Source organism: Clarias gariepinus, chromosome 11 (assembly GCF_024256425.1).
Source record: "Clarias gariepinus isolate MV-2021 ecotype Netherlands chromosome 11, CGAR_prim_01v2, whole genome shotgun sequence".
NCBI lineage: Eukaryota > Metazoa > Chordata > Actinopteri > Siluriformes > Clariidae > Clarias > Clarias gariepinus.
In genome coordinates, this window is record NC_071110.1 from 29036874 (window position 1) to 29059538 (window position 22665).

Below are 22665 nucleotides of genomic sequence, written 5' to 3' on the forward strand. Positions count from 1 at the left end.
AAGTGTGGGTGTGGCCTTAGTTGCTGTCATGGCGACCCATCCTTGGTTTCTAGGGCTCCGCAGACAAACAGCCTAAAAACAGAACGCAAGAGGAGCAAAAGAAGACACAACTATTTAACAAATCATCTGTGTGAAGTTCATGACTTGGAGGTTGTTAGACGATTCTTTAGGAGAAGTGTCTGAGAGGGTGATTTCAATAGCGTCTAGACGCCTGTCTAGAGCACATGTACCTACATTTAAGACAGAAAACTAAAAATTAAACATTCATTTTCTTTGGTGTCAAATGTAATATGATGAGATATGAATCTGCAGATGGAAGCGTTTATGTCTAAATTAGTTAAAATGAATTCATAAATTTATCCATAATAAAATCGATCTTGAAATAAGCTGCGTTTCTAATTAGGATGCTTCCAAAAACAGTGGAACAGTGCAATGTACTGTACTGTAAGTGAAAAGACGGTCTTTAGACTTTTGTAAAAATAATTGGGACACCCCAATGTACCCATTGGGGTAGATAATTTGAAACCTGTAATGCAAAGATGAGTTGTTGCTAGCACAGAAAGTCAGCGCAATGAGCACACATTTGAGAATTTGTTGTACCAGAGAATTAGCAGCATTATGAATCCTGAGATCTTACATATATAATGAGACCAGCAAGCAGAAGGGCGCAGAAGTCAATTCTAGAAACAGCTAGGGTATATAGGAAGTTGAAGGTCATGGCCCTCTGATGCTAGGAAGAAATCTGGAGGTTTTCTTTATTGAGTTGGTGGAAGATGTCAATGGTGACTGGCAGGTCCAGTGCTATATCTATAGGCATATTAGTTTTAATAGATTTGAATTCCAAATAAGAAGACTGGTAGCTGATGAGTGACAAGGAGGGAAAAAAAGTATAGAAATGATAGGATAAACCAAGACACCTGATCACTGAGCCCAGTGATTGAATCCCCAAGGAGAACATGGATAGACCAAATATTGACCCCTGAGGGTCTCCATTAGTAAAGATGTAAAGAGATGGATCTAAACCTCTACATTATGTGTGGAGCCCATGATGCTTGGCACTGATGTCACAAGAGCAGTACGCGCGTGTGTGTGTGTGTGTGTCTGTGAGAGAGAGAGAGAGAGAAAGAGAGAGAGAGGGGGAGACAGAGAGAGAGATTTGCAGACATTATTTCAGAGCCTGTGCTGGAGAGCGTGACTTAACAAGTTTTAATTAAACAACCAAGCTGGAAGCAATTTGCACACGGTGAGTATGTACATAGTTGTGAGAGGGGTCGAGAACAAACAGATGTGAGAGCATCTAACAGCTAGCGCTGGTCTTCAGCAGGGGGTTCTCGTTAGAAGTATCCGTGACATTTAAGTGCAAAATCAGTGTTCAAGAGATTTGTAAAATACATCTGGGTCCTCTCAGACAACTCAATAAGACACAAAGCTGCAACATGACCTTTGACCCCTGATTATCAAGTTTAAGAGACATGCTGAGTTTATGCACTTTTGAACTGGAGAATGCGTTCCAGCATTAAGCATGCTCTCTTGGTCAGTGCTTGCTTGGGTACTAAATTTATATTTAGTCATTGTTTTTTTGTTTCTCTGTCCCTTAAGCATGGGGTGTGAGGCCAATGGCATAGCCAGGAATTCATTTTGGAAAATGACTGCTCTGTGTGTGTGTGTAATCTGGATATAGAAATACTATCTAGGCATGGTTCCTAATACTTTCTGGAATATTATTTCAGATTTAGAAAGTACAAAGGAAAAGAAAACAAAAGAGAGTCATTATATTATTTTCAGATAATCCAAGTTCTTCAAGGGATTTTGTGATAATTATGGGCTTTTAGCCTAGAAAAATATGGATATATATAACCTGTTCTATTAGGGGGAAAGAATGCTGAAGTGCTTGTAGAAAGAAAAGTTGTAGAGAGAACTTTTGAAAGAGGAAGAAATGTAAGGGTTGTAAATATTCTTAAGGTTGTGTGTTCAAATCCAAGGAAACTCTTGGGCTCTTGAGCGAAGTCCTTAACCCTCATCATCTCAGTTATGTTTGGACTGGTTACTGCCCCACTTACTCCCTGCCAAAAGAATAAATCACAATCAGCATCTGAAATTTCCAAATACTCTTTGTGATTTATATGACTATAATGCACTTCTGTACACTGCTGGTAATTCAGAGAGATCTCCTTCTCAATCTGTCTTTCTCTGTCTTGTTTGTCTCTGCAGATGTGAACGAGTGTGAGAACTCAAACGGAGGATGTGAGGGGACTTGTTGCAACACCATCGGCAGTTTCTACTGTAAATGCCCTGAGGGCAGCACACTCGGACCGGATGGCAAAACCTGCCAGGGTAACGTACATACTAACACTGATCATGTTATTAGTTATAGAATACGTCACCTGATGATCAAAGGGGGTCTGGCTTTAAGGGGATACAGTTTATCAGTTCTAAATTCAGGTCGAATCTTCTTGAACCTTAATGATTTTTGTAGTCTTGTAGCATCTATAGACAGGAAACATTTCAGCTTTGATCATAGCTCATATTTAGGTTCATAAATTTGCAAAAATAAATTCCCCAAAATATAAGCCCGCCATAGTACTTTGACTATAGTTCTTTGACAAAGAAAGCTATTCCCACAGTTCTGGTTTTCATTTCTGTGTCACGTTTTTATCATTAAGGATTTATAGGAAGCAGAGCAAAAACAATTGAATATTTGTTAACTTGCTGCTGACTACAGATTGGTCAGACAAACAGCCATTGGTGCTAAACTTTTAGTTATTTTATACCCGGGTTCGATTCCCAGCCAGTGCCCAAACCCCAGCCACTGGATGAAGTGCCGGTGCCAAGCCCGGATAAAATGGGAGGGTTGCGTCAGGAAGGGCACCGGCGTAAAACCTGTGCCAAGTTGTAGTGCGGACTGGATATTCCGCTGTGGCAACCCCTAGCCGGGAGCAGCCGAAAGACCAACAGCAACATTATATATAGTCGCTATATAGTTATATATATTATATTAAGTCACCATGTCAGTATTTCCTTGTTAGGATTAAAATCAGATATCAAAATCATTAAATGTTGACATGACACGTTGATTAACTGTAGAGGCGGCTACGGTTGGCAACTCCCTGAAACGGAAATAAGGGACAGAGGATCGATTCCTGCCTCGGGCCTGTGTGCGTTGAGTTTGCATGTCCTACCCATGCTTGGTGGGTTTCCTCCGGATACTCCGGTTTCCTCCCACAGTCCAAAGACATAAACATCAGGCTAATTGGTGTTCCCAAATTGTCCGTAGTGTGTGAAGTAGCCTGTGAATATTGACCAAAGATCCTATCATTGTAAAAATAGGAATAAATACAATGGTAATCACCATTGGCCTGTACTGTCCCTAGTTGGACTACAGAGGTTCCTAGATAAATGGGGTCTTGACTTTTCACTACAAGTTTTCACCCAGTTTATTTGAACACCCCTCGTATTTTATTTTCTTATTGTATAGGATGTGTATATGAGCTGTACAATATGGCCTTCTAAGATATTTGATAAGTTGTACATAGCATGCATGTGTTATTATAAAGAAAATAGTAAATATTATTTGGTACTCATTTTAGTTACCTAAAGTTTTGTAGTTCATAATCAAAGTGTTTAAGTTTTGCTGTAATTTTTTGCTCTAATGCTGTGCCACCTAAATGTACCCCTCAGGCAGTGTGTACTGTGAACTCCCCTTCAGTGCCATGCAAAATAAATGAAAATAAATAAAATAAATGATAATAATAAAATATGTAATAAAAAATATTTTTGCCGTAACTTTTTTAATGTTATGACATGAAACACTGGAGGGAGAGGAGAGTTTTCCTCCTATCTTTCTTTCTAGACTGTTTGTGTCTATCATACAGTTCACCCTGTCCTATTAGTCTAATCTGTAATATTCCTCTCACATAGACGTCACTGAAAGGTGCGTAGTGGTTAGCACAGGCATACTGCACCTCCAGAGTCCTTATTTGATTCCCGCCTCGGGGTCTGTGTGCATGTGCATGTTTTCCCCATGTTTATTGGTTTTCATCCAGGTACTCCGGTTTCCTCTCACAGTCTAAAGACATGTGGATTTGACTATTTGGTGTTCCCAAATTGCGCGTAGCGTGTAAAACCATGTGATAGGCTCCAGGCCCCCCCGCAAACCCAGTATACAGGATAAACTGGTATAGATGATGATTGAGTGAGTGAGATGTCACTGAACTAATTCTCAAAAACACAGAACAAATGGCAAACCGTATCTGTTCAATACAAAACAGGACTTTTAGTTACTAAATACTGTGCGATTCCAAACTAGCTAAACTAGCTAGCTAGTTTTAGGGGTGAGCTTGTGTATTTTGTGTTGTACTAAAAAAATCACTGAAACTGTAGCTACTGTGTTCCCCTTATGCTAATCCGCGACCAATCTAGTGCGCAAGCAGTTAATTAGCTAGCAAGGGTTAAATAAAAGCTAATAATTAGCCTTCTGTATAATCTAGCCTGCTGTATATTATGACTTTAGATACTTTTCCCCCTGGTCAGTCAGTATTCTAAGCAACAAAACCTTGGACTGAGTGGAACTTTTTCTTGGCTACCCGGCTAACAAATTTACGATTTCCACCCCTGAGATGCATAAACAGATGCTAGCATTGTTTTAGAAATAAGAATCTGCTGACACTGTGTTTTTATGCTGAATGTTGCAGGTCTTAGGGTCGATGGAGAGAGAGAGAGAGAGAGCAGGTGAAAGGGCAGCGGGAGCTTCTTGTTATGTTATAGAGAGAGTTATGGTGCTGAATGAACAATGTGTGTGTTTGAGGAAACACAGTACAGGCAGTGTGTGAGATGAAACAGTGACAGAGAGAGAACGAGAGGGGAAAGATAAAAGGAGAGAGAGAGAGAGAGAGAGAGAGACGATCTTCATAAAACTGCAGGGGCTCTCGAGGGATGTGGTATGTTTTTCCACTCAGGGCCTTATTACCGCTTTATTTCAGTTTGGGGTCATGTGTAGCAGGGCTTGTATTCACTAATGTTCCTGGGTCAAAGATCTCATTTACAAGAGGTCAGTTAGTAATTGAGAGTCATCCACGGCCCTGACGGTTTGCCTAATCAGTAATAAATAATAAAGTGCAAAAAACGCATTTATCTTTCTTAACGAATGACGCCTGATACTGACTCAAATGATACGATATGAATTACAGTACTTGTAATGTAATGTAAAATGCTTGGAGATCACAATCATGCCAGAGTGCTGTTATGATGGCAGCGAGGCAGTATTTTTCTGTTTATAAAAAACACAGCAATTCATAGATTGTTCATTATTAAAACGACATGTCCTGCTTTTTTAAACCGTTTATAGCTCAGTTTAATGTTTAACGTTATCTTCTGTTTTCGATTACGGTTAAATAAGAAGCCAAAAATGAGGATGCATCGGAATCTTGTTGCTTGTTATACAGCTGTACGGCAATAGTGATTAGGTACCGGTATTCAAGTCTGATTAGCTATTTTTTTTGGTGATCCCCAGCATATACGTGATAGCAGGAGTATATGATGTATATATTTACAGTATATGATGCATTGTACTGATTTTATTTTAGATGGTAGTTCTGGAAAGGTCAATATCGAGCAACTTCAATTCTTAAAAAACCCAGAGCATTTTAGGCTTTTTTTTGTCAGGCTTGTGTAATATTAACAATACGATGAAATTTATTTTAATCAATTTAAACAACTATAAAAATATGAAAAAAAAAGGGTCACATGGGCACCATAGACACATACGAGCATTTTTATGGTTCTTTTCAGTTGGTTCTATCACCAAAAAATACAGTATAATATACAATAGATCAGAAGATATTGTGTGAGTCAAAAACTATCCGCACTCTGGCTGTAGAATTAATTTTAGACAACTTTTAGAAAAGACAAATAACTTTTGTTCATCTGTCATCAAATTAACACATGTTCATCTGTCAATAAGGTTTCATATTCTCTCATAAAAAAAAATGAGCCACGAATGCACCGCTGTCTTCACTTTTTTATCGAAAGCGAATCTTTGTCCTTGTTAAGCTGCTTTCAGGGAAACAAACAGGAGAAATTCCACTGTAGTGAGATCAGTACTATAGTGAGGATGCTTTAATGTCGACAGTGCAGGCAGAAGTAAGCAGACGTTCATCGTCATGATAGATCACGATCATATAATCGTCTGAATAATCATCTTATTGTAACGAGCGCTGTTGATTGCTGAAACTTTTTCTTGATAATGTTCCAATCCTGACCCTTGAGAATTCCAGAAAACTGTAAGCATGAATGAATTTTCCAGCTGATGGTTGACTTTTGAACTTTTTCTCAGTCTGCGATTGAGGATTTTTCCGTTCCATACTCTGCCGTTTACTCTCAGGCTCGTAATGATAAATCCGTTTCTCATCACCAGGAATGATTACAAATGAACTGATGTAACACATCGACACCTGTACAGCAGTGACTGGGACGATGAGAAGGCGCAGAAGTTTTTAGATAAATGCGGATAATTTTTTGATCCATGCTCATATATATATAATAATCATAATATTTGCATTTTGTGATTTCTACATATTATTATTATGAATATTATGTGTTTTAAAAGTAATAGTTCTACAGGCCATATTAACACACCCGAAGCACAGTCTGATGTCTGAAGCCTCCCCTGTTGATTCACACAAGCAGACTTCTATAAGAAGAGTTATTTTCGAGATACGCTTGAGATAAAAGAGTTAAATAATAAGTGAATAATGTACCTTGCTCCCATATCCGGGTCACTCAGGCTGATTTATCCACTCTCTGTACTGTCAGTTTAATTTGTACGAATATTATACAAGGACAACAGGTTTTTTTCTCTCATATACACAACCCTAATACATGTACTGTATGATGCAATACACTGTACTTTATAATATGTGTATTAAAACATAGCTACTTTTTATTAGAATTTTAAATTACATGGAACATCTAATGGAATGCACACATACACACACACAGAAACACACACACTGTAGCGGTGTGGATGCATTTAGCAGATGTTCTCTAAATCACAATTCAGGAATGGACAGGTACATTCCTCTTGAGGAAATCTGGATCTGTTTGTGTTCCGCACACACACACAAGCATGTTCCTTGAAGACTTACATCTCAGAAGCTTTCCAAATGGATGTTCCAGAATTCGAAAATCTCCAGCATGTTTTTATTTCTTTTTTAAGAGACACAGTGCAAGTACGGATGTAGCAGTTGTAAGTTGATGAGACAAGCATGGGCAGTAATACTTTTTAATTAGATAGATAGATAGATAGATAGAGTACTTTATTTATTAATTTTATTAATTTTATTAATCACATCCCGTTCGCAGATTATACAACAACATACAAGCAACAAGGTTAATAGAATATTAAGTATAAGTTAAGATAAAAAAATCATAATTCGAAAAAGAGTTTTGAAAAACTGCATTGATTAAGTAAAAATGATGGATCACTAGCTACAGTATGTTTACAGGGACAATAATTTTTCAATCTGATTGAAATCATTCTGATTAAAGATTCCAACTTTAGTGTTTACATGGACGCTGATCTGATAACATACTGTACTATATGTGTTTGCGTGCTTCAAGTATATAATCAGAATTTAACTATTTTGACACGCACAAGTGGTTCTGTCTGGTGTTAAATGTTTAATCTGCTGGAAGTACTGTATAATAGAAGAAGAAAAAGAAGAAGAAGTATTTTTTCAGCATCATTGAGGTTAGGTTAGGCTTCCCATCTTTTTCGATAAATCCCACCTTCTGTGTTTTTGGTTAAACGTGAAATGGAGATCCAATCAGTGCTCCTTCTTCAGCCAAGGATCCAGTGGATGAGCGTTTGAAGTAAAGACAGGTGTGAGAGGTGTGGGGTAGGGCAAAGATGCACAGAAATAATATTCCAAAAAAGAGAAAGAAAATGATGGGATCGGGTTGGACTGTTCTGATTGAGGTGTTTACATGGTGTATTTTTATTTCAATTAGGCTATTCTTGTGTTTTATCAGTAAAATAGCATCATTTCCCACAACTATTTTTTTTTATAAATAAAAACTATAAGTATTTGAACGTCCAATTTAAACAGGGACTTATAATGAACTCATGATGAAATCACATACACAAAACTTTCATACCTTTATGGTATCCAGGCACTAATGAAACACCGGGATAAGTACATTAGTGTAGCAGCGGATTATATAGAGAAATAATTTAAACTTCTTACTCTCATAACTGTGTTCTGTTGTTCTGCACAATCAAAAGTCTGCTCTGACTTGAACACATCTCAAGCAAGCAGAACTTTAAATGAAGGTACTGCTGCTTCTAAAGATTTCTTTTTGTCAATTTGTGACATCAACATTATGAATGTAATGATATCTGAAGCATATCATTATAGAGCCATGACATGAGCTAATGGTCTATAAGTGTGTGCATTTTCCATCCTTACTGTGTCATTTTAATTACCTATACTAAAGCAGAAATGGGAATCACGGTTGTATCTTTTGTCACAGTTAATACACCTCTTAATCGGAGACACATGTGAAAATGTGCTTTACTCAAAACAATTTGCTATAAATGAGAACTGTAATGCATTTTATGGGTTTCTTAAGTGGGTTTTTGACTCTAATGTCTCTTGCAAATATGCCTCGAGCTCTTCTTTATTTAGACCAGCGCTGTCTAAATTTTTATAATAAACAACAGACATCTTTGAATGACTGCATGAAATCTAAGTTTAGATTGGATTATGGACAATTTATCATTTATATATGCCTTTAAATCCTAAAATAATAATAATAATAATAATAAGTATAGTCTGTTATTTAAGCATGCATGAGATTACACTTAGATTTTAATCTGACAACTGGTGAACTGAATAATAACAGGTTTTGTGTAAACATGCCAAACTGTGAACATACATCTGAAATCAGGACAAGAGGCAGACGGTATTAATATGCTAACAAGGCTAAAATAGGCTATACTCTACATATCCTTCAAAACACAAACAGCTTTCTAATTTGCTCTTAATTATGTATGTTAATGATTAACAATTAATTGTGATTAGGATCTTAATCAATTAAATATGTATTAATCAATAATGTCTGTTTTGCATAATATTTCTCATATGATGTAAATAGTTATTATCTTGTCCACCACAAGAGGGTGCACTTAGTCCTTCGGCTGCTCCCGTCAAGGGGTCGCCATAGCGGACCATAATTTATATTGGACACTGGATTTAAAAAAAATAGAGCTGTGTGATTTACCTGATCATGCAATTTAATTAGTCAATAAGATTTTTTGATTATTTAGGTAAATGTCCATTTGGTAAATGGTCTAACATTGACAACTCATACCTTTTGAGTTTATGAGAAGTTGGTGCAATACCACCATATGTTTCTTTTTAGCCCGTACTGTAGGCTGATGCAGATTACACCTGTAGCTGATACTCATTCCTTTCCATTGTGTCCATTAAAGTTGATTGATTTAAACCCAGTTTCCTGACTTGTACAGTACACAAAAGGTCACACAAATACAAGATATACAGTGGGTGTAAGAAAACATAAATGAGGTGCATTACATTCTCAGTAATGATTTTTTTCCTCCTCTATTCAGCATCATGACCAGTCATCACTGGTATTACCAATACATGTTATTTGCTATTTGTAAATTCAGTTTTCCATTGTGTTGCTATAAAATAAAACATGCCAACATATGACTCTGTGAATATCTATCTCCTGCAGATATTGATGAGTGTAAGGAAATGAACGGTGGCTGTCAGCAGACCTGCGTCAATACCCTCGGCTCGTACTACTGCGAGTGCGGTGAGGGTTTTCGCGTGCACGCAGATGCTCGCACGTGCATAGGTAAGAGTGCTAACAGTACAAGAATGCATGTAGTAGATACAAAAAAGAGCAAAGACACAATGACACGAGGGTAAAAAAAACAAACAAACCTCAAAGAGTAAAAAAATATAACACGTATAAATGTAACATGTAAAAGCACTTAATATGAAAGTAATAAATGAGTACACATTCTCTTCTCCGTTTGTCCGTGTGCATGAGCGCAGTTGCTTTTAGGCATTACTTGATTTGGTTCTGTGTAACTCATCACTCTTAAGCTTGGCCATGTCTTCGCTCTGAGACATCTGTAGATGTAGTCAGTGTTAGATAACAGCTCTGAACGTCCTCTTGTTCTGTTATCAAGCACATTGTTGGCTTTTAAAACTAAACAAACTATTTTTAAAAGTTTATATGGCACAATGCCTGGCAAAAGTATTCATTGTCCTTGAACTTTTCCACATTTTTTATGTGATAGACCAACACAAATGCAACATTATTGTGAAGTGGAAGGAAAATGCTGAATGGTTTTCAACATGAAATAAAAATCTAAAAAGTATGGCGTGCATTTGTATTCAGCCCCTTTTACTCTGATACCCTCTAACTAAAATCCAGTGGAACCAACTGCAATAGGAAGAAACTTTGAGAGGAACCAGACTCAACAGGGAACCCATCCTCATTTGGGTGAGCGGATTGCAGGGATTGATCTGCAGTCATACTTTGTGAGACTGGAAGTTCTCAGGATAAATGCAGATGTTCTGTGAAGCCCCCAGAGGCTTGTTAAAGAATATTAGTGAACAAACAGCCCAAGGAACGCACCAGTTGGGGAGAAGTTTAAAGCAAAGTTGGGTTATAAAAAAATATCCCAAGCTTTGAACATCTCACGGAGCACTGTACAATCCATTATCCGAAAATGGAAAGAGTACAGCATAAAGGCTAACCTACCAAGATATGGCCGTCCACCTAAACTGACAGGCCAGACGAGGTAAGCATTAATCAGAGAAGCAGCCTAGAGGCCAATGGTTACTCTGGAGAAGCTGCTGAGATTCACAGTGCAGGTGGGAGAATCTGTCCACACGAGTCATGCATGGCACAAAGCTGGCCTTTATGGAAAAACGTCAAGAAGAAAGCCATTGTTTAAAAAAAGCCATGTGGGAGACACAGCAAACATGTAGAAGAAGGTGCTCTGGTCAAATGAGACCAAGACTGAACTTTTTAGCCTAAATGCAAAACGATATATGTGGCGGAAAACTAACACTGTGAAACATGGTGGTGGCAGCATCATTTTGTGTAGATACTGTAGTTTCCTTCAGTAGGGACAAGGAAGCTGGTCTGATTTAATGGGAAGATGGATGGAACCAAATACAGGCCAGTATTAGAACAAAACCTGTTAGAGTCTGCAAAAGACTTGAGGCTGGGGCAGAGGTTTACCTTCCAGCAGGACAACAACCCTAAACATACAGCCAGAGCTACAATGGAATGGTTTAGATCAAAGCATGTTCATGTTTTAGAATGGTCTAGTCAAAGTCCAGACGTAAATCTAATTGAGAAGCTGTGGCAAGACTTGAAACTTGCTGTCCACAGAAGCTCTCCATCCAATCAGACGGAACTATTTTGCAAAGACAAATGAGCAAAAATATCACTCCAAAAGAATTTCAGCTGTGATTGCAGCGAAAGGTGATTCTGCAAAGCATTGACTCAAATCCACGCAACATTTTTCAGATATTTATTCTTAAAAAAAAAATCGAAAACATTTTTCTTCCACCTTACAATTATGTGTCACTTTTGGTTGGTCTATCACATAAAATCCCAATAAAATACGTTTACGTTTGTGGTTGTTACATGACAAAATGTGGAAAAGTTCAAGGGGTATAAATAATTTTGCAAGGCACTGTATACAGTATGTACAGTATTTTAAGAATGTAATTGAAGTAACTGATTGTGTGTGTGTATAGCTGTGAACTCTTGCGCGATAAAGAACGGAGGTTGTGAGCAGAGGTGTCTGGACCTTGGAGACCAACAATACAAGTGTGAATGTCGTCCTCGGTACCGACTCAAGAGTGACGGCAAACACTGCGAGTGTAAGTACAGTACACCCACCCCTCCACCTCACCCCCAACACAAACACACACGAGAGCTGGTGAAATTTTGTACCGAATATGTATATGGACCACTAATAGAGCTGTGTTTGTGCATATATGTGTGTGTGTGTGTGTGTGTTTATACACACAGTAAAGGACCCGTGTTTGGAGAGTAATGGTGGATGTGCGCAGTTGTGCAGTAATGATAACCTAGATAGACCGGGATACACACTCGCTGAAGACCACAAGAGATGTGACGGTGAACACCAGCACAGAAACGGCACACGTCTAAAAAAAAAAAAAAAAATCCCATTAAAAATGTTATGGTTTAGAAGATCTTGTGTTTTAAATACATTCAGATGTGTTTAAACTTTACACTGAACTTTAAAGTGAAGTGTATCCTGTTTCTGATGGTCTGTTGGTTTTGTTTTCTTTCCCCTCAGACGTGAATGAGTGTGTATCTGTTCGGACCGGGTGTGCTCACGGCTGCGTGAACACTCCGGGCTCCTTCAGGTGTATGTGCAACCCTGGATTTGAGCTTGGCGTAGATGGGAAGCAGTGCTATCGTGAGTAAACACACATACACACACATACACACACATTGTTTGAAACATTGTTAGAAGCCCTGTTTGATACTGGACTGGCACGAGTACTGAGCTCTCCTTCCTTGTGTGTGTAGGAATTGAGATGGAGATAGTAAACGGCTGTGAGAAGGATAATGGAGGCTGTGCACACCAGTGTGAACACACTAACATCGGGCCCGTCTGCTCCTGTAACCGGGGCTATGAGCTCGCCGATGACCTCAGGATGTGTATAGGTATGGAGCTCCTTAACACCCAAACCATTGGATTGTCAGCTTTAAGATGAAACCAAAGACAGATATGATGTTCCATATATACAGTATGGTTGCTGCATGGTGGCGTAGTGGTTAGCACTGTCCGGGTCCGGGTTTGATTCCAGTTTTGGGGTCTGTGTGCATGGAGTTTGCATGTTCTTCCCATGTTTGGTGGGTTTCTTCTGGTTACCCCAGTTTCTTCCCACAGTCCCAGATTGCCCGTAGTGTTGAATTCATGTGTGAATGTTAAATGGAGGTCATACCATGGTTGTGAAAAATTAGAATAAATACAATGGTCACCACTGGCCTTCATTGGTGACCATTGGACTTCATGGTTCCTAGTTAGACTACAGAGGTTCTAGTACATGTACCAGTTTTAAATGGTTTGAACTAGACACATTTTAGTACAAAAGAAAAGGGTAGAAGTGCGGCTGCCGTGCATCATGATGTCTGTCCTGATGCTTGTCCCCCAACTCTGATTCATGATCTGATCATCTAAACATCATCATGATCATTGCATTGCATGATCATCATTACTGTTTGACTTTGTAGTATGTAGTTATTACAGGTTATTTGGTCTCAACCAGAACCAGAACAGGATTGTTCTTTTGGAGGGGGTTTGGGATTTTCACGAATTTCCGCGATAATTTAGAGACAATTCAAGGCGACAACTACTGGCAACTTAACCAGGGAGGGTGAAGTCTATCATGTGCTTCCTCCAAGACAAGCACCTCCAGCTGACCCAATCTTTGGCGCGTTGGGGTAACTGTTACACACTCAGAGTAAGGTGCTATACTGCAGGTCCCAGACTTTAATGATTGACCCATAATAGGTGTGAGGACCAGCTCACGATCTCCAGTTCCAGATGAACACGATTCTATTTCGCCACTCGGTAGCTCAGGCTGGATGTTTTATCTAATTCAATCCAGCCCTTTATGCTGTCTCAGGGAGTTTTCCGCATCACAGTGACCTCTGGGACCTAAATCTACAGCTGAATTTGTATAGGGCTGATGTGTCACATTGTTTTTTTTAAACCATCCATCCATCCATCCATCCATCCATTTATTTTCTACTGCTTATCTGGGTTTGAGTTGCAGGGCAGGTGTCTTGAGCAGAGAGAATTAGTAGTGCAGTAGTGATTACAGCCTTCTCTTTGAGCAGAGAGAAGACCAGACCTCCCTTTCTCTGCTGCCACCTCCTCTAGCTAATTTACAGGGATACTTAGGTGCTCCCAGGCCAGACGAGCCTGGTATTCCTGGGTATTCTTCTCATTGAACATCGTTTCATGTCTGAAACATCTCTCCAAACATCTGGGAAGCATCCTTATCAGATGCCCAAACCACCTCAGCTGACTCCTTTTATAGACCTCCATGAAGAATAGCTCAAAGGACCTAATAACCCTGGCTGGAATAGGGGAACTAGGAGGAGTCAGGGGGCTCATTGGCAAGCGCCCGGTGGTCAGGACCTGACCCAGGTGGCCCAACCAGGATGGAAGGAGCTACGTATATGTGATGGTTATCCTGTCGGTCCATCACCTGCAGGAGGAGTATTAAGTGGCTGGTGAATTGTGGATTTGATGGATTGATTTCTCATCTATCAAAACATGGAAGAGTGTTTTTAAAAACTTGAATGAATGTGCAGAACCAATCGCCACCTCACTGTAAGTCAGAAATTGTGTACATCATTCAGGCACTGGGATTTTTACAAACGCAATGTGTGTGTTTTCCAGACATGGACGAGTGTGAAACTCAGGAGGCATGTTGTCACCACGACTGTAAGAACTACCCAGGAGGGTACGAGTGTAGCTGCAAGCCGGGATACACGCTCGGCATAGACGGCTGCGCCTGTAGTGGTGAGGGTTAAACTTCTTAGCAACAATTTCTCTAAAATCTTTATTGCTAATAACCTGTGCCTAATATATGCGACATTATGTGTATTTTGATAATATTTTAGAAAAAACAAACAGGGACTTTAATGATGCACATAATCAAAAATTCACTGATCAGATTTTAAACTAGGAATCAGTGGAATATTTTGGTATTAATTTGCATTTATTTTTAGATGTTAACGAGTGCGAATTCGAAACATCAGGCTGTAATCACTACTGCATCAACATGCCAGGATCGTATGAGTGTTTCTGCAGGGAGGGCTTCCGTCTGGACCACGACCAACACACCTGCATTCGTAAGTACAACACTGTAGTGATGGGAAGTTTGGATTATTTTAGTGACTCGGTTCTTTGAATCTCGTCCATCAAAATGAACAAATCTTTTTTCGAGTCATTTAGTTAATTTCATTCTTTTGATCAGAAATTAAATAAAATGTTACATTTTCAATAAACAGACCCCCAACACGTCTACATACACAAATTTTGGCCATAGTTCCGGTAATGAAAATATTATAATGCAGCTAAGGACATATTATGATGAACAGAATGAGCAGCTCACCTCCCATATCTTCTGGTCCGAATTATTCGTTCTTTTGTAACATGACTCTCATAGACGCTATGCAGTAAATTACTCAGGAAACTATATTGAGCAGTTCATCTTATGAGTCTTCTAGTCCGAGTCGTTTGTGCTTTTAAATCTATTGCACTGCATAGCATCTGTGGGAGTCACGTGACAAAGGAGTAATGATTTGGACTAGAAGACTCAAAGGTAACTACTTATTTCTGTTTCCTGTACATAACCTACTGAGGTTTTGTGATGATTTGCACATGTAGGAAAGTAGGAAGTAGGAAATGAACGAATCACTCCCCCAGACTACTTGTTCTTCTGAGTCACGTTAAGGACCCGTTTAAATCTGTGTGTGTGTGTGTGTGTGTGTCTTTATGCAGCTCTATATGAGAGTGATCTTGAGCCCGAAGAAGAAGAAGAAGATGAGTCAGAGGGCGACGAAGAAGAACTGGAAGTGCTCCGTCTTCCCGACCTGCTGTTCCGGCGTCCCCCTCAGCTCCTGCAGTACACCGCAGCGCTTCACTCACCTTATGACCCCGAAGACACACACGCGTCGTACTCGGGACACACACGGAGCCGAGAGCAAAGAGGAGAACTCAAAGTGATTAGCAAGATCAGTAAGAAAGGATCACACACACACACACACACACACACACACACAATGGTATTGCGAATTAAAGGAAATGTATTTATTTATCCGATTATTTTACTTTTATTATTGTTTATATTTATTTATATTTTAATGTGAATCATCACTTATATTTAACAGTTTTTGGAGCTGAAATGAAATTTACTAGGAATATCTTTCATCTGCAAAACTGCAAAAGAAGATATTTGGAAATAACAAACATAAAAGTTGTGGTTGCATAAATATTCACCCCCTTATCTATATGAAACCCTTACATTAGTTCCAGTGTAACCAGCTACCATAAGACTTAATGTGTGAGCACTTGGTATATGTGTGTGTGTGTGTGTCAGATGATCTCCATGTACAGGTAGTGTACTGTAAATACAACTGTTCTTGGAAAGCTTGGCAGTTTGTAAGAGAACATAATTAAACAAATATTAGCCTGAAAACCATAAAGCTATTAGTTAAGTAAACAAATAAATAAATAACCTCCTACAGAGCACCGTCATATAAAGTGAGATAGGTTTGCTTCAAAACGACCTGGAGTGTGATATGTTTTAATTAAATCCACTTAAGATCCACAATACAATATTAGAAAATATGTAATTATTCAAAGGGGGTGAATACTTATGCCAAATACTGGCAGGAGTTCCTGTATGTAGCCTACATGTTTACTGTGTGTGTGTGTGGCAGTGTGTGTGGCAGGCTCATTTGGTTCAGATTGCAGTCTAGGCTGTGAAGACTGTGTGAACGGAGGTGTGTGTGGAGAGGAGAGAGATCGCTGTGTTTGTGCACCTGGCTGGACCGGCATCACCTGCAACCAGAGTGAGTCCAAGATGTCAGATCTCAGATCTGTGCTGATTAAAGGATGAGAGGAAAAAAATAATCTGGCAAGTGGAAGATCCCCAGTGTGTAACCGTTGAACATTTGTCCATGTGCAGGGTTATAACCTGGAGCTGAAATGGAGTTAATGTTTGTGATTATATATATAAAATGGAATAATGGATTTATTTTATAGATGAAGTCAATGTCAGTATGTCAATGTTGATGATGTACATAATGATGATGTATTTTGACCCTAAAATGTTGCATGTCTTTGATGATTTTAACAATAGAACACAAACTTCCTCAGTGGTTCAGATTAGAACTTTTCAACAACTTCAGGAATAATAATAATAATAATAATAATAATAAATTAAAGGAACTAAATCAGGAACCAGGATGTTTATTGAATTAATCAAGATTAGAGACAGGGACACAAAAGACTGAAGGGAGATCCAGCTCCAGAAGTTCTCATGCTGAAGCAGGAACCGAGCCAGGAATGAAGTTGATGCCTGGATCTGTCTTTCAGCTTGAGCTCCCCATTGACTCTAAGCTTCCTCGCTATTTCCTCTACTAATGACGGGTCAGGCCAGGCATGGACAGTGCTTTCAACTGTTCTGATACCTCAAAGCTCCTTTTAAGAAGTATGGAAATTGGCTCTCCTAGGTTCTCCCTGTGAGCCTTAAGTTATGCTTCACAGTTTTGCTGGGAAAAAAAAAGTCACCATTTGGATTTAAATAATCAAACCCTAAATGAGCCTTTGATTGGATAATAACAGGAACGATTAACATGTTTCGGCTGCGAGCACTTCCCTTAACCCTAACTGGCGCAGTGTGTACAGTAGCTTCTCACTCTTTTGTTTTTTTAAGCCATATCAGAAGATACATCCTGTGGTCGTGGAAAAGATGTTGCTATGTTTCACAGATGTCAACGTATCGGGCTGCATCAAGCAAAGAAAACAAATAGGGAAATTGGTGAAATGACTGGAATTAAGAGGCTAATAAGAGTTCAACTCATTATTAAAACCTGGAAAGATTGTGTTGAACCTTGAACATCACAGTAGAAATGTGGTTGGGGAAAAAAAGTCGCCTTGGACCTCCAGGTTCTGGGTTCGATTCCCACCTCGGGGTTTGTGTGCATGGAGTTCGCATGGTCCCCCTCTGCTTGGTGGGTTTCCTCCCACAGGCCGAAGACATGCTGATTAGGCTACTTGCTGATTTATTCCCTGTAGTGTGTGAGTGTGTGTATATGTGTGTGCCATATATTGGCACCCCGTCCCATCCTCGTGCCCCAAATCTTTTGGGATTGGCTCCAAACCCCCCATGTCCCTGTATCCAGGATAAAGGGTATAGATGATGAGTGAGTGAGTGACAGAGTCAAAACCGAGTTTTTTTTTTTTTTTTAATCTGTGTATGTTTAAATATATTGTTGTGGAACATCTAAGAAAAATAATGGACGTTAGATTCTGTTGTCCCTTTACTTATAGCAGCTATAAAATCTTGTTTCCTCAATAGCCTTTTTTTCCCTTATACTAATAAGAAGGAAAAAACCTGAATATATTATATACATAATTGAGAAAATCAAATCGAGAAAGTGGCTTCTTACATAAAATTTAAGCAAAACGTACACTGTTATACAAAAGTCTATCAATTATTAGATTTAAATTATATGAGCATCTGTTTTAGACGTTATTACAAAAGCATTTTAATGTATTTCCTTATAGCCAAATCTACAGGACATTATACACATGCGGTTCTAGAACCAATCAGATTGGAGAACTGACTAGCGCCGCGGTGATTAATAAATCTTTCCTCGTTAGTGCGCCTGTTGCTCAATGGTCCTTCTCAATATTTTTACTCATGCATAAGAAAACATTTCCTTCCTGCAGTGTACTGCGTACAACCCAGTGCTCCGCAAACACACACACACAGACACACACAAGCACACACAGAGCTATGAACCGATCATATTTCTCTCTGCGGTACCTGTGGCGCGTTCATGCATTAGCGGTTCCTTCGCTAATTCATTTTGAAGTGCAGAGTCTGGAATGTGGGCTACTCGGGTTATGAAATCCAGATGGGGCTGTATTCCTGAGACGCATAATACACACTCAGACACACTGAGCGCATGTTCATCTGACACGATGTATGATATACAACTCATATACTGTACATTGCTTTTCAAGCTTGTACACATTGTATTATATTCATACATCAATCGAGATAAATCACATTTTCTGTTTTCTTCAAATAACATGGTTCATATTGTAGATTGTGTACATTTCAACTATCGCATATATATGTCATATATTTTAATATGTGGAAATCATTTTGAACGTAAAAAAATATTTATAGACTGAATGATACCACCGTCTCTCTGTCGTTCCCAGCATGTGCGGAGGGGACGTATGGTGTTGGCTGTAACAGTGTGTGTGCATGTAAGAACGGTGGACACTGTGATCCAGTCAGCGGGAAGTGTATCTGTCCTCCTGGAGTCCAAGGCCTGAACTGTGAAGATGGTACGTATGCATAGTGTATATACAGTATGTACAGTCGGGTCAATCAATTTCGTAACTAAGTTTTTTCAACCTAAATTCAAAGTGGGTTTTTGACAAAACCATGGCCTTAACCATTCAGAAATTACATACAGCTGTATTTTGAGGGTGGGCTCATAAGTAATGGAACACTATGATATGGCTGATAATCAGTTGCATGGGTAGGTGTGGCCGGTTCCATCATTACGCTGAGTGTTCTGAGTGTTACATTTGTATTTGGTAGCTGTTCACTTGAACACCAAACCTACAGAACATTATACACATGCGGTTCTAGAACCAATCAGATTGGAGAACTGACTAGCTTCGCGGTGATTAATAAATCCCTCCTCGTTAGTGCGGCTGTTGCTTAATAGTCCTCCTGAATATTTTTACTCATGCATAAGAAAACATTTCCTTCCTGCAGTGTACTCCCTGTGCTTGGTGGGTTTCCTCCGGGTACCCTGGTTTCCACCCACAGTCCAAAGACATGCTGATTAAGCTAATTGGAATTCCCAAATTGCCTGTAGTGTGTGTATATGTGTGTGCCATGCGATATATTGGCACCCTGTCTTGTCCTCGTGCCCCTAGTCTCATGGGATTGGCTCCAAGCCCCCCATGTCGCTGTTTTCAGGATAAAGTGGTATAGATAATGAGTGAGTGAGTGACTGAGTGATTTTATTCCAAAAACTATTTATTGTTTTTTTTAGCTGTATATATTTAAATAAATTGTTGTGGAACATGTGTGATTCCGTTGTCCCTTTGCTTACAGTATAGCAGCTATAAACTCTTGTTTTCTCACCAGCCCCTTTTTCCCTTACACTCTCAACATGAGATCCAAAGAGGCGTCAAAGAGGCACAATAAGTAGGTGTGTCATTGTCAAAGTGACAGCTCAAGAGGCATCTTTATGAAGTCAATACGGATGATTCACAACAAAGTGCAAACCAGTGGTAACGCTCAAGAACAGAAAGGCTAGATTAGACTTCGCCAGAAAACTTTGCCACATTTTTTCATTTATTGCTTCTGAATACAAGACCGCCCACAAACACACAGCAGTTAAAGGCAGCTGCAGGGAGGTGCCAGGCAGGTGACGGAGGCATGGCACAGCATGTTGAGTGAGGAATGTCAGCATTTGATCATCTCCATGGGTTTCATACTTCAGACAGTCACTGACTGCAAATAATTTTTTCATCCAAGTATTAAAGGAAACTTTTATGTTTGTAATCATTTTATAGTTTGTTCCATTATTTATAAGCTGAAAGTGTTGTTGACTTCGCTCATATCTTGAGTGTTTAATTTTAATTTTAATGTGGTGTACAGAGGATATAAACGCCCCCCCCACACAAATTATTTTGGTTCAAAAATTTATGAACTTGACATCATGCTCACACTTCCTCCACATGCTCACCCACACCCACTTACTCATTTTACTTCTTCTCCATTGTCCCCAGGATGTCCTCAGGGCTTTTTCGGGAGGTTCTGTCGGAGAAGATGTAACTGCCCCAATAATGGACGTTGTCACCGTGTGTATGGAGGGTGTTTCTGTGCGGCGGGACTATATGGAAAATTTTGCCATCTGTGTATGTATACGCTTTGCCAGATTACACTGAGATGAATGACTGTGAAAATAAACTCAGTAACTTTCAATGCTGGGCCAAGGATGTGAGATGGGGGTATATTGAGGAGATACAGGAGGATTGAGGAATAGTGAGCAGGTGGAGGAAGTGAGATGGAAGTATAGTGAGCAGGTAGAGGAAGTGAGATGGAAGTATAGTGAGCAGGTAGAGGAAGTGAGAAGGAAGTATAGTAAAAAGGTAGAAAAAGTGAGGAAGTGAGATGTAGGTATAGTGAGCAGATGAGGAATGTTTCATGGCCAAAGTCACACTAATGAAATCTTTGTCCCTTGTCTGTTGTATAAAGCTTGTCCCAGGTGGACGTACGGCAGTGGATGTTCGCATGACTGTGACTGTGTTGAGGAAAATTCCCGCGGATGTGACGCCCAAAACGGGACGTGTACCTGCAAGCCTGGATACCACGGCAACCGCTGCCAGGCAGGTGCGCTGGTACATGTTGTAGATCAAAATACCTTAAAAAGTATAAAAAATACTTAGTAATGTGATAGTAGTGGAATGTTTTTAATAAAATGTACATTTTACAGTAAAGCCAAGAACATACACGTTTTTATCTTCATAACTGAATTTCACGATTGAAACACCATAAAAGAAAAGGTTTTTAAAAAGAAGGTCAGTCACAAGTGTGTTCCCCTGTACAGAGTGTAATGCTGGTTCACACGGCACTGACTGCCGCGGGCGTTGTGACTGTCCTGACGGTGTAACGTGTGACCCGAGAACAGGAAAGTGTCAGGAAAGATGCCCTCCTGGATTTCATGGAGAGGAATGCCAAGTGGGTGAGAGACAAATCTTCCTTTATTCTATATGAAATACACACACTATACAGTATAATTCTTAGAAAGCAGGATAGCTCTTAAATTCCCATACTCTGCTGCCCTCTAGTGGCAAATTATATCACTGCAACAACAATCTGGATATCAACCTTATTATCAAGTGACTGATGGGTACTGGAGCTGTCTGTGTCAGACATTAAATTATATTTTGTGTGTGTGTGTGTGTGTGTGTGTGTGTGTGTGTGTGTGTGTGTCTGCAAGAGACAGCATGTCCCCGCGAAGTTCCAGTTGCAGACATCACATTTATGCTTCAGTTAAATTGAATTGTCTTGTAATCTTGTATGATTAGATTTATCTGTCAGTGGTGTGTGTGTGTGTGTGTGTGTGTGTGTGTGTGTGTGGAGGGGTGTTTTTTTTTATAAAGAGTTTCCTTCCCATCTCGTTGTGGAAAGTTGTTTTCATTCCATGGTAACTGCAGAAAGGAAAAAAAGACACCTGTTTTAGCCATCACGTTATCTCTCCGGACAGTTATCACACAGGAAACGCTAAGAGTTCATCCAGACCTGAGTTCAGACAAGAACAAAGATTTTTATTAGAAATAATAAAACAAGGCCATGCAGTGGACGAGTGCTTGAGGACGGGAGACTTTTATATTATACATATAATACAGACAATGTGTGTGGCCAAAGAGGCTCCTTTTAAAGTCTATGCAACATAGAAGTGAAAAATGTTTGGGAGAATTTTGGAGAGATGATTTTATACACTATGTGCCCCCAAACGGGTGTTATACTGTCTTGTTTCTATATTTGTTTAAAATGCAAATTATTTATATTTCTATTTATATAGTTATAGTATCTATACTAAAATTTGTGTACGCTTCTAGAAGCATATGACCTGTAAAAACTGTTGCTTAAATTGGTTTTTGGTAAAAGCTTAAAAAAAAAAAATCTGTAGTGTCCGTAACCAGGTCAAATTCATGTTGCAATATCTTAACAATTTAGCAATTTTAAAATAACACACTTTTTCAGGTTCATGTCTTTTCATGTAAAATCTAAA

At 39.3% G+C, this 22665-nt stretch overlaps 1 protein-coding gene across 1 annotated transcript in view; it reads left to right on the top strand.

Annotated features, from left to right (window-relative positions):
• The window catches only part of megf6 (multiple EGF like domains 6), a 58845-nt gene that overhangs the window by 15648 nt on the left and 20532 nt on the right, over nucleotides 1-22665 (top strand). Inside the window, exons 5-18 of the mRNA XM_053507982.1 lie at nucleotides 2212-2334; nucleotides 9757-9879; nucleotides 11808-11933; nucleotides 12085-12192; nucleotides 12377-12499; nucleotides 12613-12750; nucleotides 14498-14620; nucleotides 14830-14952; nucleotides 15605-15841; nucleotides 16546-16677; nucleotides 19064-19192; nucleotides 20657-20785; nucleotides 21126-21260; nucleotides 21478-21612. Coding sequence (XP_053363957.1) covers nucleotides 2212-2334; nucleotides 9757-9879; nucleotides 11808-11933; nucleotides 12085-12192; nucleotides 12377-12499; nucleotides 12613-12750; nucleotides 14498-14620; nucleotides 14830-14952; nucleotides 15605-15841; nucleotides 16546-16677; nucleotides 19064-19192; nucleotides 20657-20785; nucleotides 21126-21260; nucleotides 21478-21612 — 1884 coding nt within the window. The remainder of the gene's footprint in view (nucleotides 1-2211; nucleotides 2335-9756; nucleotides 9880-11807; nucleotides 11934-12084; nucleotides 12193-12376; nucleotides 12500-12612; nucleotides 12751-14497; nucleotides 14621-14829; nucleotides 14953-15604; nucleotides 15842-16545; nucleotides 16678-19063; nucleotides 19193-20656; nucleotides 20786-21125; nucleotides 21261-21477; nucleotides 21613-22665) is intronic.